This window comes from Chaetura pelagica, unplaced genomic scaffold, assembly GCF_000747805.2.
Source record: "Chaetura pelagica isolate M959 unplaced genomic scaffold, ChaPel_1.0 scaffold55, whole genome shotgun sequence".
Taxonomy (NCBI): domain Eukaryota; kingdom Metazoa; phylum Chordata; class Aves; order Apodiformes; family Apodidae; genus Chaetura; species Chaetura pelagica.
Window position 1 is genome coordinate 5,392,591 of NW_009953571.1, and position 11,496 is coordinate 5,404,086.

Here is an 11,496-nt window from a genome sequence, read left to right on the forward strand (position 1 = left end):
CGGCTGCGCTGGGCTGGACGGTGCTCCCTTCCTCTCGGCTCCTCTCTTTCCCCTTCTCGCCTTCTCGCTCTCTCTTCCCCCCGCCCCCATTTTTCACGGAAGCCGGGAGGATAATTTACTGCAGGCTTTGTCTGCATCCCTCCTTTCCCCCCTTCCCTCCGTCTGCCGCCAGAGCTTCGGGAAAGGTGCGGGTTTGGTGGGGACTCTGTAATCGTCGGGAGCAGTTACAGTTCCTCCTTGATGCCCTCTGCAAACCGGGAGTGCGGGGATGTGAAGTGTTCTATGCCTTCACTGCCAGATACCGCGCACCAGATGTGCGTGTGCTTAAAGCAGAGCTGAATTTGTAGGAGTTAAAAACTCCCTCGTGCTTATTCTCAGGGTGCTTCTGCCACTTGGCATTTAATAATCCAGCACAGCCTTGTGCTTTCTGGACTGCACGGACTGAGGTGAAATGGATGTGTGTGGAGCAAAAGTGAGGGGCTGGGTGGGCACTGTTAATGGACTCCAGGGGTGGGGAAATTTTGGTTTTGCCATAAAAGCCGATACTGAAGTGTAAAAAAGCTACAGTTTTCGATCTGAGAATTGGTTTAGATATACTCATTTGTACTAAAAGGGTGATAATTTTTGTAGAAGCCTCTGAGAATAAGTAATGCTGCACCCATCCTTATCATAAATACTTGCATTTGGCATTTCTTGCAAAGAATGAGGCTAGAATTTGTTGCAAATGTCGTATTGACCCACGGGTGCATCTTTCAGTTTAGATTACTGCTGATTTGATCCTCTGGAATCTGCAAGAGGAAAGTCTGCCAGCCTCTGTGAAAAGCATTGCAGTGTAACAGGAGCGGAGTTCCCGAGCGGAATTGCTGAGAGATATGTGAACGAGCATAAGCAAAGCTAAGTGCATTGGTATTTCTGCCTCAAACCTGGGCTCATTCCACAGGCACAGTTTTGGGGGGGGTAAACACCCTCTTGGCAGCTGGAGATGATGTCGGTTGAAGGGTCTACGATAACGAGTCGGATCAAAAACCTGCTTCGCTCCCCTTCCATTAAGCTGAGAAGAAGCAAGCCTGGGAACAAGCGTGAAGACATAGGCAGCAAGGTGAGTGCTGTGTGGTGTGGCCAGCATGCTTGAACTTTGTTGCCTAAGGTGCCAACTCTATGAACAATACTACTGCTTGGGGAGACCTGGTGTATCTGTAGAATCATGCAGAGCATCTGATACACGGCTGCAGTCTGCCTTTTAGTTAGGATCTTTACTGTGCTTCAGATCCTTTCTGAAGCCCAGATCCCTCTTCTGAAGCACACTTTTTTGCTTGTGTGGTGTGTACCCAATCTGTATGGGAAAGCTTATGGGTTCTCCCACACCGTGGTGTGTGGAGTTGTTACGGGTAACTGACAGGAGAAATGTCATGCTGCCTCTTCCTCCATGTTTCTCACTGCTACCCTGCATTTACCACTAGCTAACAACACACAAAGACCTGTTCTTCTGTCTAAGCAATTGCTCTTGGCCCCGCAAAAGGGTGTTGTGTGAGCATGTAGGTAAGGGCAGCATGGTCTGAAAGATGGAGGAGGCAAGATGTGTCTCAGAGGTGACTGTTCAGATGGAGTCTGCATTCCACAGGCCTGGATATGCTTTCCTCCATGTTCCTCCTGCCTGTGCCTCAAATCCCCTTCCTCTGGGGATGTCTTGTCTGGGGTGTAATTGCTTCTACCTGAAAAGTCCATCATTCTTCTTGGTGTTGTGGAGAATTCCTGACAGACAGTCACTCACTGGAAATTGACTGGTGTCAGGAGGAATGGAGGATGACTTAACTCTGGCTGCAGGGAGACCAGGAGCTGGGTGGCATTGCCTTGTGCTGACAGCGGGCGCCGCTGAGTCAGGGCACCTCGTTCTGTCCCTGCCACTGATTCACTTGTAACCCTGGGCAAGTCACTCAGCCTTTCCGTAACTCTCTCCGTAATCCCTCCCCCCTTGTGAAGACTCAGTAATAAATAACAAAAGCTTGTAGTTCTTGGCTGCAAAGTACATTCATTTGCCTCAAAACAGTAATGCTTCAAAATTTATCTCTTGGAGTGAAGAGTGTGTGTAAAACTTCAGGGGAAATAAATGGCCTTACCTGAATGGCCAGTCTCCAGCATGAAATCCTGTTCTCAGAACTCTGGTTCAGGTTGGAGGTCCCCCGAGTTGGCTATTCATTATCAAGGAATACAGTATTCTCTTGCCAAGCAAGACAAAAAACCTGCTTGCCTTCTTCAGCATTGTCTGTAGGAGAGTTCTTGGTGTCTGTGCATGACCTCGGTGCGTGCAGGTGCACACATGTGCTGCATTGAATGCAGCGTGGCGACTGCCAGTGAAACGTGCTTTGTAGGCTGTGCTGAAGAGCACGTTGTTGATCTGTATTCTGCAGAGACCTCTGTTGAAAGAGCCAAAAGCCAGCTGTTCCACCACATATAGTGGGCATTGGATTCTGTCTCTGTGCTGAGGACTGCACACTCCTCCGCACAGCCAGAATCTGCTGCTATATACCCTTCTCTTCTCTGGTACCTGTTTTGTTTTTTTTTTCCCTTGCACATGCCTTTTGGAAGAGCTCTGTTGTATCCCTCATGCTGTGTCCCACAGCACATGCCAGGGCTGCCTGATCCCCTGGAGATACCATGGGTTCATCCCATGTATATAAGAGCAGTTAATCAATGAGATGCAATGGAACTGCTGGGGAGTTTGCTGATAGAAGCAATTTGTCATGATAAGGAATTGGATGCTGCTGTTGGTTTCTTAGAGGGACCTGCTCTGAATTTCCCTCAAGTGAGTTATGGCCTGTCTTCAGTGGCACAGCTAGAGTGGGCCAGGCTAAAAGCAGTGGGCCCCTTACCAAAGATCCAACATATGTGGGATATCTGTGGAGATGCTCCCTCTGAAATACGTGTGTTCCTCTGCCTTCCAAGGTGAGAAGCAGATCCTTTCAGTCTGCCATTTGGTGTGAGTGTAAATCATTTGGGACCGAAACTGAGCATCATACACCTCGATCCTGAAAGTTCTTTGCTGACCTGCAGGGACCAGTTTTTCAGGCATCTTTCTCTTGGGCTTTTTTAGAAATGTGACTCTAGTCACATGGAAGGGCCTATGAAGCTGGTAGCTTTGGCTGGTCATCTTTGCTGAATGCTGGCTGATTAGATAGGATGGAGCAGACTGTTGCCCTAGATTAATGCCTGAAAGGTGATACTGTGCTTTGTACGTGCAGATGTAGGTAAAGAGCAAGCCCTCAACAGCTTTGTGGTTCCTCTGAGACCCTCAAGCTTTTATTGCAACCAGCTGCTCAATTTAAGATGGACAAGCATGTTCAGTGGCACTGTCTTGACTTCCATGAGCTGTGATTTTCCCCTCCAGTTCAAAGTGTCCTTGGTGTCCCTGCTCTTGCCTAAACAACCCTTTGGCAGTGTGAAGCCTACTGAGCTTTCTCAGCAGTTAGGGACAGATCCCTTGGGTAGTTTGTCATGCTGAAGAGAAGCTCTGTGAAAATTGGCTCCTTTCAGTGAAGCAGCCATGTAAGGCTGGGCTGGACGTGGGCAGGCTGTGGGAGGCTGGCTCCGCAGAGACCTGTTTGTGCATTGCTCTGGAAGGGGGAGTGTGGGTAAGTACAGATATTTTGCATGAGGGCTGTGCAGGACATGCAGTGTGTTACTTGGGAGCTGTACAAGAGAGAACTTGTTTTGTGACTTATTTCTTGCCTATAATTAATGCATGGTTTTACTGTGTAGCCCCAGGAGATCTCTGCAGGAGTAAAACTAAGGAACCAATACATAATCATGGATATTAAAAAAAAAAGAAAGAAAATAAGAAGGAATTTTAAAGTAAATATTGTTGACAAACTGGATGTAGTGTTTGGTTTTGTTGCTGCTTTTCAAAAACAACTTCTGTTTTGTGGGAGTCTTGATTTTTGTTGCTGCGTGACTATCTCTGTGTTTAGACTTTTTTTGTGTCTTCTGCTGCTCATGGCTCGAATTCACTTTTCTTGTCCTCTCCAGTTCTCAGGTTTTTTGTGTTGAACCAATATAGACATAAAGTACAGTGACTTAAGTCTGTTGATTGTTGTGATTGTAATGTGTCAGTGTGGTGGCTGGAAGCTAAAATTTGCTCTGATAAGTTGGTTGGCCTGAGTTCAATTTCTAGAAGAAATTTCTAGCCCTACCAGAAAACCAGCCATGCGTCTGGTCACGGTGCTTGTGATTCCAGTAGAGACATGGGGTTGAAAACTTGGCACTGAGTGCCTTTGAATTAGGAGAGTGGAGAAGCTTAAGGGTTGAGCCATCTCCCATATTGCTAAAATGCCCTGGTTGCTGTAGTATCCTGCCACTTGGTTACACAAAGCTTTCTCTGCTCACACAAGTGATGTATCTGAGCAGGTACAGCTCCTGCAGGCGATGTTCATATTATAAAACTCTACTCTTGTAGAATTTTTTTAATGGATGTAGCTGTGCCTATGTTACAGTGTGCATGGATAACTTCACTCAAACCAGATTATGAACATCAGTGTAGAAACAAATCACTACAAAACCTGCTGCAGGTTTTTCCCTAAAACAATAAGCCAGCGAGTCAAAGAAACACATTTGGAATTTTCTGCTTGCTTCTTTGATCTTTCCTGTTTTTTCTAAGCCAGAAGTATTTCAAGTTGCCAGTTTAAAAGAGTGCTTTGACTAAAACCTGATGTTCCCCAGTAGGGAGTCACTCTGCACAGGGACTGTTGTATTGTGGTCTCCCCCCACCAAATGTTGTGCTAGCACGTGCAGCTGGAGTGCCTGTTCCTGTGCCATGGTGCTGGGTTGGACGGGGTGGCTCTACAAAAACCTTTTTGAGAGCTTTTGTTCTGAAAATAAGTCCTGACTGAGTTGCTGCTAGTGGGACAGAGTTTCTTGTCCTCCTTTGGTGAGGCGGGGTCTGTTCTTACCGCCAGCTTCTGGGCTCCCATGGAGCTGATGGTAGCTCCTTGGTTAGGGCCACAGAAACATGTACACATACCACTGTGTCCTGCTGGTGAGCAGGACCTGCACAGGCACACATTAAAGAGGAAAGGAAATTAATGGAATTTTCAGACCCCTCGTGCCTTTTCATGCTCCCTGCATTCCAACACAGTTCTCTAATTCCCCAGTCCTCTGTGAAGGTGCAGGGCTTGGCTAGGACCACAAGGTGTCCCGAACACAGGAGACTGGCATAGTGTTTCTGGCCTGGCTGTAGCTTCCTGCCTTCAGTACACAGCCCTTTTTGTTTGAAAATATTATAACTTCCAACATGAATCAGTTTAGACTGCCACTGGTCTTAACTGGATCAGCTGAGAATTGCTGAACCTGAACTGGAACAGAACCAAAACCCCCACAATTTAGATTCACTGATCTAAGTGCTTCAAAATCATCACCTCTTAATAAATTGCTTAAGGTGCAGCTGAGGCTTGTTGAGGAGTGGGATTCTTTGTAACTCTCCAGGAACAACTTGGTCCTGCAGCAGAACCTGCTGGGTTCCTGGTGGGCAGCATTTCCCAGGGAGCTGGAGGTGGGGCTGAGGAGCCTAGCTATGTGGGTGAGGTAGAGAGCAGCCTATCTGATGCTGTCACAAGCTCCAGTTTTGGCAGGATTTGGAAGGGTCTTTTATGTAATGATGGTGCTTTTGAGCAGCTGTTTAGCACCTTATTGCCCTGTTCCCTTGCCCTATTCCACTAGAGTCTGAGCAGTGCTCAGCCCACCAGCTTTGGGATCAATGCAACCAGTGGCACAGCTGAGGGGATGCATCTAACCCAGATCTGGCCTGCTGCTGCTGTGCCCTTTCTGCTTCAAGGCTTATATCCGTGAATGTCCTTGGTCCCAGTTGATGGCTTGAGATCTCTCTCACAGCTCTGCACTGCTCAGTCTAAACACATCCAATTGCTTCAACAGCTTAGGGGCTGCTGGCCAGAGATAGAAGGGATTTCATGTCTGTATCTGGTCAGGCTTATAACAGTGTGTCTTAAAGCAGAGGACAAAGACTGGTTAACTTCTCCATAGTCAGAACTGCATTTCAGTGACATGTCTGTCTGCATCTGGGGGTAGTCAGTGGAACAACTGTCATAGCTCAGGGGCTGAATCCCTCCTTGCTGGGCTGCTCTGGTCCTTTCTCCTTCATCCTCAAATACATGGCACTCAAGATGACCTGGTGTTTGTTAACAATTTCACACATGTGGTTTTTCCTTGCTCCATTCTTCGCTTTATGCATGTTATGCCTTGTCCTGAAATTACAGGATGATCTGGCTAGGTCTTCTGGCCTGAATTGGAGACGAACATGAGTGATAAATATGACTTACAGCCACAGGGCATATCAAAACCAAAATTTTTCTGCTGGTGTACTGTAGCACCAATTGCCTCTGGTTCTTGAAGTGAGATGGATATAAAGACATACAGCAAATTCAACATATTTGGTTTTGTAGCCTGCAACTGTATCCATGAACCACTGTGACCCTTCTTTCCAATCCTTATACAAGATTCCTGGAAAGATCATCCTAATGTCTACCCCTAAATAAGGTGCTGTGCAGGAAGACCCTTTGATGGCAGGGGGGAGTGTGTTGTGTTAACAGCTGGGGTACAGTCACGTAGATAATGCAAACCAGGCCACTTGCTGAGTGAGTTTAAGTGGTTATTCCTTCCCTTGGTCCTGGATGGTCTTTTATATCTCTTGAGGTCTTGGCTTGCATATTGTTCTTCACCTCCTTCAGACAGGAAGGCTGAGAAGGCATGTGGGACTTAGCTAACCTGGCTGAAGAGACCTGTAAGCAGGTTTTACACTGTCCCTGCTGTGCTGGATAAGCCGTACACATATAGACTGACGACCTCCTTTGGCTTGTGAGCTGAGAAGCATGTTTTTTGCCAAAGATTTGTTGTTTGCCAAAGACAAATTTCCCTTTTGCCAGAGACCTGCCTGGGATGGTGGAGGTTAGGACTGGTCAGAGGTGCTGCCGGTGGTACATGTACTGCTTGCTGGTCAGAGCTGTAGTTCACTGTGGTGAAGGGAAGTCTGGTGGAGAAAGGCATCCACAGACACAGTGGAAAGAGACCTCCTCCAAAGTGAACCATCTGTTTCACTAGCTGTGTGTTTGGCACTGTGTGTGGGGTATCACATCATTTGTTTCAGGAGTGCAGAATAGTTGAAGTGATGGTTGGGAGTCAGGCCAGGTTGGATCACTGTCTGCTTAAGGGTCTGCAACTACCTGTAAAAGGTTTCACTCTCCTCTGTGTCCAGTGGAAAGCAACTTACAGGACATTACCACCATTTCTACCTGTGAAAGATGTGGTCAGCATTTTGTTGGCCTGGCAAAGCTGAAAAGATAGTTTGCTCCCTGTTCATCTGATTTGAGGAAGAAGTTACTTGATTAGCCTTGGTACAATTTTCTCTGTGAGGGAAAGCAAATGTCATGTACTGGATAGTCTTTGACTTTTTAAGTGGTCTCTTGTCATGATGTTAGGGGGCAGAGAGTGGCACTTATATGGTGTTCAGGCAGCTCTTAGCAAAGTGAAGCCATAATGCTAGTGCTGAATGATCCCAGCTAAGGTCTGAATAATTAACTAGCACCAAGCCTAGTTTCAGTCACTTCAGGCCTCTGTTTGTGTCTGACATATCTGCCTCTGCAGAGCTGGAAGTTTATGAGGGCTCCCATATGTGCGTAGCAGGCTTGTGGTGTGCTCTCTGCTCTGGATTCCAGCTCCAGTTGTGGGCTTGTCACGATCCGTGACCTATTATATCTCCTTATTGGAGTGTATTAACTTATCAGGATTTGCTGAGAGATCCACACGTGGGTATCGCCTCACACAGAGGATACAGGAACTTATGTCCTGACTTTTTTGAGTGAATAACTCGCTCAGTGCTTACTAAATTTCTAACAACAGCAAGGTTTATTGTGGGGAAAACAAAGCAATTTGGGGCAGGAGGTTCAAAAGGAGTGATTACAACACATTAAACATATATGGGTACACCTTAGTTACACATCTTATCCACGTGAGGGAAGCAGAGGGGAGGGATTTGCCCGAATGGCTGGATTATATTTTCCCCTATAAGCTGGGGTAGCCGGAATTGTCTCACCACGGCAGTGCAGGTTCGATGAGCTGGTAGCAAAGAGGCTGCGGGCACTCCAAGCGCAGGTCGCCCCCCCCACCACAAAGCGGCGGCAGTCGGTGCGCGGCTCCGTCTGGCCACGGCTCCTCCCCTGCAGCAGCTGCTCCCCCCCCCATACACACACAGAGGGGGTTTCCTGCCGTATGGAGACGCCGTGTTAAGTCAGTTTTGTCGGCTGACTCAAAGGACATTTCATGTTCGTGTAAGGAAATACCTGGTCCTTCACAGGGCTGGTCCCTGTGCCTGAAACCCTGTGGGCTCTGCTGAGGCTGTACCCACCAAGGGTGGCTACGGCAATTCAAAAAAACCTCCCACTGATTCCTTTCACCACAGTGCTGCTTAGCCTTGCCCTGAGCACATCTGCATATTGTGCAAGGAAAATAACAGCTGAGGCCTGTGGCTCTTGTCAACCAGCAGTTGATCTGTGCCATGTGATCCATCTTGAACATTGTTAGTGTAAAGGTGAGATGCTGCTAGTATTTGTATGACCGTAGACTGCAGGAGCATCCCATCTCTACCTTGCTTTGGTGAGCATTGGACAGATGTGTGATAAAGTAGACCCAGTAAGCCTGAAGTCCAAAGGAGCTTCAGGCTTAAAAAACCCAAACAACAAAAGTGTGAGGGGAACGGGACATGCTTTTCCTAGACAGACAGGGTTCCAAACTCCCACAGGAAGTATGAGGCAGACTTGGAAATTTAATGCTGATCTTCTGAAGCCAAATCTTAGCCACAAAGCTCAGTCTCTTGCAGATTACCAGGGATGTTTCTCACCTCTCCCATGTGAGGACTGTGTATTAATTTACAATTATTTGCTTAAAAGTCCCCAAACCATACTGTTGTAAATGCTGACTTGGTTCCAGTGTCACTAATGATTTCAGTAGTATTGGAGGTGATGACTTTCCAACAGGCTCAAGCAGATTAAGCACCATATGAATTAGAGCTGTGGAAACACCAGTAAACCTTGTAATTTTGCTAGTGTCCCAGGAGACCAGTACTGTTGTTAGTTACTGTGGGCAAACTCTGTTTGAAAATAGTACTATAGAAAAGTCTATGAACTGTTGTTGTATTCAGTGTTTCCAAGCCAATAGCAATAAAATCCAGTCCTGCTTGTTCTCCCAAATACAGTATTAAAAATTCACAATTGTTGAAGAAGGCTGATGTGGTTTAAGAACTAATATCAGACTTATTACCTGCTGGAATCTGAAAAACTACATTCTTTCCTTACAGTGACAGCTCTTTAATTTCTGCATCTCCCAAACACATTGCATAGTTAGGTTGGAACTTCCCTGTCATGGATCCAGAGACTCCTTTCTCTGGAAGAAAATAGATTATTGGAGGCTGCATAGTAGTAGAGAGTCACAACATTAACAAATGACATGAGAGCAAGCAGATGGAGGAGTCTGTGAAAGAAGGAGAAAGCAACTTTATGGCAGTGTGAATAGATTGAAAAATACAGATTTGTAAAGCTCTCTGCTCCTATTTTGCTTCCTAGTAGGCACTGTGAAAAACAATACTGCCTGTTCAGAAGCCCTTCCCAGTGGTCAGGCTGGCCCAGCCTAGGGCAGTTGTTTGAAGTGCCAATGCTGAAGTGTTAGCTAAGTCTCCTGTGCTCAACAGTGGTAGCCTTTGAGCTATCCCAAGGGCTTTGAAATTAATTATTCACCTTTGAGTAGCACATAAGGGGCCTCTTGCTTTTGAAGTCTTGTTTGTATTAGGGATGCTTTCATTTGGAAAAAAAACCATCAAAACAAAACCAACAAAAATCCAGCTGCTTTTGCGGAGTCCAGGACTTTGCACCCTAAGAGCTTGTGTCTGTTACATGGTACCTAATGCAATCTAAATTCCAGAGTTGCTGAAATATTGAAAAGGACTGAGGGTGAGAGGAGTGTGTGCAAGACCCACCTCCTTATTTGCTGACTGCTCTTGGTGCTTAGGGCTTGCTGTGCTCTGTGCTTCAGCCCTGGCATGGCCATGGAGACATGACCATCACCATCGGGGCATGGGGATGTTTTTGGGAGGTATCCAGAATGGGCATGACTGAGGGTGTGCTTGGCCAAGCACTTGCCTGTGCTAGAAACAACTTGCAAGCTGAGATTCCATAACAAGCTGTCTTAGTGGTGACACAGCATCAAAAGAGTCTTTTGACTCTTGATTGAATGATCCTGTCCCTCAAAGGAACAGGCTATACCAGTAACAGGACCTTTTTTTGTCACTTACATTGCATCAATATTAGTGTCTTTTCGGCAGGAGCTTTGCCTGGGCTGAGTGATGTTTTTCATGCTTCTAACCAAGGCTTCTGTGCTGTTAAAATATGTAAAAGTTAAGGTTTACTGTGTATATACCTGTGTATATTTTTGTAAAATGCAAATAATGGTTTTGGATTCTGTGCTTTGCTCTTCAGACTGTCTCTGGGCTTCCCCCTCCCCTTCAATGTAAAACAGGCAGGATACTTGTCCACTTACTGCAAAGTGTCCCAGCATCTAGGGCTTTAAAACATCTGCATAACTCCTTGCATTTGGCTTATCTCCCAGTTTTGAGCTAGATACAGTGGTCCCAAGTGCAGTTGTTTCAAACCTGCTTTGGGGTGTCATCCTTCTTGAGCAGCTGGGTCCAAAAGCATTGCTGACTGTGAACTGGAACTGACAAATTTGGGATCTTCTTCCTTTGTTTAAGCCCAGCTTATCTGGATTTCTTGGTCTGAATTGTGGCCAGACAGGCTTCAGAAATTGTTCCTTGTATGTTGCCCAGCCCTGAGCTCTGGCTGGAGGGTGTTCCCCCATCCAGAGCCTTGAACCCTGCTGTGGGGTGGTTCTGGGGACAAGGTAACATAAAACACTCTTAATGCAATACATTAACAAGTATTTCTGATAGTTGTGCAGCACAGCTCCATGGACGCTATGCTTTTTAAAACCCTGAGCTGCTTTTGAGGCTGGAATTGGGATTCCACCTTCTCTGGCACTGGGAGGATAATCGTCCTTCCTGATAATCCACGCTTTGCACTGCATGTCTCTGCAGGCTTCCCGAGCTAAGCTGCCGAGATGTATTTTGCACGCCATCAGCAGTGCGAGTAACTGGCGCTGGGGGAGGAGGAGGAGGAGGAGGGCTGGGCGCTCTGGGCTGGGGGTCTTTCCTCAGCTGCCTCCTCGCCGGTGGCTTTGGCTGCGGTTTTGACTGTAACTTCTGGAAGAGTGGGTCTTCTGCACCGCCGTGGTGGTGGGGGGCTTGGAGATGCTCGCTTTGCAAAATTCTAAGCTCACATTTTGTAGCGGGGCTGCAAATCAGCTTCTCGATGTCCGAGCCCTGGGATAAGTTATTTTCTATGGAGCCGTCGGTGGAAAACAGAGCGTGGTCGGAAGGGACACGATGCA

General features: G+C 46.8%; 1 protein-coding gene across 1 annotated transcript in view; it reads left to right on the forward strand.

Annotated features, from left to right (window-relative positions):
• The first annotated feature begins 982 nt into the window (after positions 1–982).
• MAPKBP1 (mitogen-activated protein kinase binding protein 1) overlaps positions 983–11,496 on the forward strand; it is a 95,698-nt gene continuing 85,184 nt past the window's right edge. The window contains exon 1 of the mRNA XM_009999575.1: positions 983–1,099. Within this exon, the coding sequence (XP_009997877.1) occupies positions 983–1,099 (117 nt within the window). The remainder of the gene's footprint in view (positions 1,100–11,496) is intronic.